Here is a 6,165-nt window from a genome sequence, read left to right on the forward strand (position 1 = left end):
TGAAAGTGGCAACACTGGTGGACAGGGTAGTGAAGGCAGTGTATGGCATACTTACTTTCAATGGCCAAAGTGTTGAGTCCAAGCATCGGAATGTCATGTTACAGTTGTACAAGACGTTGTTTAGACTACATTTGGAATATTGTGTTCAGTTCTGGTCACCACACTGTAGGAAGGATGTGATTAAGCTAGAGAAGATGCAGTAAAGCTTCACAAGAATGATGCCAGGACTGGAGGGCTTGGCAGTGACTGTCCTCCCTAGAATGAAAGAAGCTGAGGGGTGACCTAAATAGAGGTTGATAGAATATTGGAGGGCACAGATGGTCACAATCTTTGTCCCAGAGTAGGGGAGTCTAAAACTAAAGGGCATAGGTTTAAGGTGAGAGGGAAAAGATTTAAGATAAGATATCTTTATTTGTCACATATACATGGAAACACAGTGGAATGCATGTTTTGCATAGAGTATGCTGGGGGCAGCCTGCAAGTGTCACCACGCTTCTGGCGCCAACATAGCATGCCCACAACTTCCTAACCCGTACGCCTTTGGAATGAGGGAGGAAACCCACATAGACACAGGGAGAACGTACAAACTCCTTACAGACAGCGGCCGGAATTGAACCCGGGTCGCTGGTGCTGTAATAGAGTTACGCTAACTGCTACACTACCATGTATTGAGAAATAGAACCTGGAATGTTTCTCAATTTCCATCATTCTACTATAATATTCAGCATTAGAGTAACAATTTTGAAAATACTTTAAAACCTTGCTTTTTTATGTATGTACTGTTTTTAGCCATAGATGATTGCCACAGGTTTTAATCAGCTTATGATACCTCATCCTATACTGTAAACATCAGATATTGTACAAATCAGTCGAAAGGAATTAAGTCACAGAATAGTCTCGTGGTATAGTGCTTGTAAATGCAGTCTCATTTTTCTCACTACTTAAATTTCTTAACAGCTGCAGGGAATGTTTGTTCATTCATAACAAACCTCTACCTCCAAGTAAAAATAGGCAGATTATGTAAGGAAAGGATAGAAATTTAAAAATACTAATAGCTGACTTGCTGGGACTCAGTTTTCCATCTTCACTTTAAACCCACCAGGACCCTAGTTCTCACACTCCCTTTAAAGTCACGAGGGTTTATTTCATTTAAACTTGCATGGTTCACTGGAAAATCTATTCTACTACTGTTTAACATATTTATTTCAAAAAATGAATTAAGTGTTAAATTGGGGCAACAGGAATAATATCCATTAGTCTGGAGTATTTGCTAATCCAGCATCAAAATCTTAAGGGTGCTGGATTATTGGACTTCTTCTGTAAAACAAAAAGACAGAAAAATGCAAATAGCTCTCTATTCATAGATCACCTGAAAGTATCCACAATGTTGGATGTGCACTTAGTAAGGTTTATACAATTCCAGGGTTTTTCAATCTTCACGTAGACTGGAAAAATGAAATAGGCAAAGTGCCTTGGAAGCAGAGTTCAGCTGAGGCAATTTTCCAGAAAGCTCTGCAGGGAGCCAACTGGGGAGCAGACTGCTTCAACTGTGGCATTGTATAATAGGCTGGTTATTTAATAATCTTATGGTGAAAATCCTCTGAACAGTGATCATAATGTGAAATAATTTTAAATGTAATTTTACCTGCAACTGTATCTTGAATTTGAAGGAAGCTTATCAAAGACTTGAGGGTCAAGTTGGCCAGGGCTGTTAATCAAATTTCTGAAAAAAGGATATTACAGTTTTTGTGTAGGGAAAGATTTTAATTTTTCATGATAATATAAAGATTACACTGGAAAAATAGAACAGCTGTACCTATCCAGTGAAGTTAAAGACAGTATTAGATTTTAAAAGTTTATAATATTACTAAAAAGAGCAGTAAGCTGAGGATTTTGAAGATCTTTAAAAATCAGAGGCAGAGGCAAGTTGGGTAGTGGAATGGAGCGGAGTGCAAGATCCTGGCCAGTATTAAAACCAAATTGTAAAAGATCTTATAGCAATGTAAAAAGAAGAAAATTAGCCAAAGTTAACACTGATCCTTTGGAGACATGAGCAATGAGAAATTATAATATGGAATAAGGAAATGTAGAGAGGTTTTGTTTAGTGTTTGCCTTCACAGTAAATAGAACAAAGAAGATACCAGAAAAGGGTGGAGTATTGACAGCCATTGATGGAACTGGGGGATTTAAAAACTAATATTTTAAAATATTCAGATACTGTGTGGATGTGTTGGTTTTAACTCTGAATGGTTTTAACTCCTGAAATGCTGGAGATTGTATGAAATGAGAGAGAACTCTATTCCTGACAGCAGTAGTAAGGAAAATTCAACAATCTAATTGACTGAGGACAATGGATATAATATATTCAGATTTTCAGATGGCATGCAATGAAGTGACACACAAAAAAATGGCAGAAGAAATTATGGATTGCAATTAATGCATTAGCATAGATAGAGGATTGCTTAATGCACGAGTACTTGCAGCTATGTAACTCACAATCTCTCTCCATCAATGACTTAAATGGAAAACCAGGTACATGCAACACATTTGCTAATGATATACTGCTGAGTAAGTAACCTGCAAGAACAAAAAGAGACTGCCAAGAAGTAAGGACTGGTTAAGTAAATAGGCAAGAAGATGGTCAAAGGAATATAACCCGTGCAAGTATGAAATTATCCACTTTGGTAGGAAATGGAAAAGGAGAATATATGTTGGATGTTAAAATTAGTAGGTAGGTCCATGTATTTATGTCATAAAAGATTAACTGGGAGACACATGGAAGGGAAATATCAGCATTTATAACAAAATGTTAAAATTATAAGATAAAATAAATCTTGCTTTAAATCTACAGGGCTTGGGTGATTTTTGAATCTTGGAGGTATGGATGCTTAGTCAAAAAGTATACTTAATGTGTTCAATAGATTTGAGGTTTCATGGAAATTGAATGGTTCCACCATGGAAAATGGTGTAGGATTTCAACCGTAATCTTTTGAATGGCAGATTGGATGCAAGATGCTAAATGGCCTATTCCTGCTCCTATTTATTAGGTTGTTGCAATAACAATGTATGGATTTAATTCTGCTACTCTGACACTGTTCGTTTTCTCATTAGCTGGACAAATCTACAGGCAGAAGAGATTGTTTCAGAATTGGTCCATGGCTTCCTTATTCCAGAAGCACACAAAATGATGATGAGGGACAGAGGTATGAAACATTAAAATGCATAAAATGAGAATGAGAAACATTTGCTTCAATGTTAATGGGGGAAAGAAAGAAGTAGAGTACAATATCAATGAGAATTGATTTACAATGAATCTCTCAAATTTTCTGTTGTTCCTGTTGTACTATACCAAGAGCAATGCTATTTTCTGGTCTTAATTTAAAGAGAGATTCATGTTCATGAAGAGGAAAAATATCACAATTGCTAGAAGTTGCATTCTCTCTATTTCACAATAAAAAGCATTTTTAAGTAAATCCCATTACATAAAGGTTTTCATTTTAAAAGTGTCTTTATTTTGCATTACTGTTTCATCGACTGTACATAGAAACTCATTCACAAAATTTTTTTTCTTTTCCTCCAACAGTAAGACTATTCCAAAGTAGGCACCGACTTGCTGCCCACCGCATTATTCATAATGAGAGTGAACAAATTATAACTGAGACAAACGTTCCTATGTCACCATCAGAAGCAGCATCAAGCAAAGCTGCAGCGGATGTTCTGAACAATGCAGTCACTGAGGTTGAAGAAATGATGAAACGGACGGATGAATCATAAAGTGAGAAACTAGCAGATTTTAAAGCTGCATCTGAGATTAGAAAAGGGTACGGGGGTTAACTTTCTATTGCAGCATAATGTGATTGCCCACTAGGATAGAATTCAGCCTGTTTTTATCCCATGATTTCGGCTATAATGAAATCCCTTCTTAGACCATGGAAAGTATAGAGCATGGCTTTCTCTCACAGAACACATACACTAACCAAGAAACATTATGTTGGCATTGATACTGACCTGGCATAATCACAAAGATACCTGGTCAAAATTTCTTACCTTTTTAACATTTTCCTCCATCCTTTCTGAAAATGCTGAGGTCTAGACATTAGATTGCTTTGTGCCATTTTAATTGGTACTGAGAGTAGAAATTTGTTTGGTATTTAGTTTACAAATCACACAATTGTTGCAGGTCATACACTGCATGTCAAATTGAATAGCATGGTAAAGTATGCATTACATGAAATATGAATTAGGAGTAGGAGTAGGCCACAACCTGGAGTCTACTCTGCCATTAAATATCACGGTTGATCAGACCGTAAGCGCAAATCTACATTTCCTACCTGTCCCCATAACCTTTCACCCCTTTGCTCAGCTGGTGACTTTTGTTTTTATCTAGTGGTGATTTGATGCCAGCCTTGACAAATTGAACCACATCCATCCAGTTAACACAGTGTGAATCACACATTACACTTGGTCTTGCCACTATGAAGAAATGCATTGAACCATCCTCCTGCAATATTTGAAGAGATCTCAGTTACTTGCTGCAAAAACAGAAATTCTGGAGGAACACAACCAGTCAAGCACCATCCATGGAAAGAGAAAGCAGTTAAATTTTTCAGGTCAAAGACCCTTCATAGGAACTGGTTTCTCTTTCCGCAGATGGCTGAGTTCTCCCAGCATTTTCTGTTTCTGTTTCAGATTCCAGCATCTGCTGTCTTATTTGTTTTCAATCACTTGCAGGTTTGTTGGATATTGAGTAGGTCAGGTTATTTGCAATGGTGCTGTTTAGCATTAATTAAAGTAGGAAACTCTGAGGTTCAAACACACACTTTTGATCAATAAGTAGGTTGTAGTCTGTTCACTTTACAGGGCAATTGGGAAGAGCCCAAAATCAAGGTCATTTAGGCAGATAAGGCTGAAGCAGAAGTGAGAGAAGGGCTCTATCCAAGGCGATCTATCATGGAATCATAAAATTGTACAGCACATGAATAGGCCCTGCAGCCCACCACATCCATGCGCATCTTTTTGCCCGTCCACACCAAACCCATTTGCTCGCAGTTTGATCAGTGTTTTGTAAAGTTGCTGCCTAATGTCCCTACTTTTATAATCTATGCCCCCAGGCTATGAAGGCCAGCATGTCATATGCCTTCTTCACCACTTTCAGGGAACTATGGATTTGTACCCCAAGGTCCCTCAGATCATCAACATTCCTTAGTGCCCTACCAGTTACTCTATGTCCAACCCCTATTTGACTTCCCAAAATAAATCACCTTGCACTTTCAGGATTAAATTCTATCTGCCATTGCTCTGCCCAACTTTCTGTCTGATCTATATCGTGCTGTAACCTTAGGTAATCTTCCTCACTATCCACAAACTTGCTAATCATATCTCCTACATTCACATCCAAGTTGTTCATGTGCATCACAAACAACAAGGATCACAGCACAATTGGTCACAATCTTCCAATCAGAAAAGCATCCTTCCTCCACCACCCTCTGCCTCCAATCACCAAGCCAACCTTGGATCCAGTTAGCCAGCTTGCCTTGGATCTTGTGTCTCTTAACCTTCTGAACTAGCCTACAATGTGGGACCTTGTCAAATGCCTTACTAAAGTCCATATAGACAATGCCTACTTCAGTCATCTTAGTTGCCTCCACAAAAACTCAATTAATTTAGAGAGGCAGGATTTCCCCTGCACAAAGCCATCCTGATCAGCCCCTGCCTCTCTAAATGTACATAAATCCTTTCCCGTAGGATTTTCTCTGATAATTCCCTTACTTTTGTAGTTTTCTAGCTTACCCCTGCTACCCTTAAGAAAGGAACATCATTACTAACCTTCAGGGAATAGATTTTATTCGTCTAACATAGGAAGAAAATGTCCAGAGGCTAAGATTCTCCATGGATATGATCACTGAGTTGGCCTATTGCAACGTAAAGCTCCAGCCACAGAATCAGACCTCTACTGTTCAATCTATAGCAGTGGAAGTCATGGCACCTCGCAACTTCTTTACATACTGCTTATTCTAAGAAGCAGTATGAACAGAGATGTCATAGTTTGGAGTTCACTCTAGTCAAGGAGAAGCAAGTATCTCTTTGACAGCATGGAAACTTGGATTTGCCTAGTTAGCAGAATTACCCATGATCCACTGGGTGATGGCCTGCAATGTGCTGTTA

General features: G+C 38.3%; 1 protein-coding gene across 1 annotated transcript in view; it reads left to right on the plus strand.

The window, feature by feature from the left end:
• cfap91 (cilia and flagella associated protein 91) overlaps positions 1 to 3,774 on the plus strand; it is a 64,203-nt gene extending 60,429 nt beyond the window's left edge. The window contains exons 16-17 of the mRNA XM_052014465.1: positions 3,112 to 3,203; positions 3,584 to 3,774. Of these exons, the coding sequence (XP_051870425.1) occupies positions 3,112 to 3,203; positions 3,584 to 3,774 (283 nt within the window). The remainder of the gene's footprint in view (positions 1 to 3,111; positions 3,204 to 3,583) is intronic.
• The last annotated feature ends 2,391 nt before the right edge of the window (positions 3,775 to 6,165 follow it).

The sequence above is a fragment of the Pristis pectinata genome, chromosome 4, assembly GCF_009764475.1.
Source record: "Pristis pectinata isolate sPriPec2 chromosome 4, sPriPec2.1.pri, whole genome shotgun sequence".
NCBI lineage: Eukaryota > Metazoa > Chordata > Chondrichthyes > Rhinopristiformes > Pristidae > Pristis > Pristis pectinata.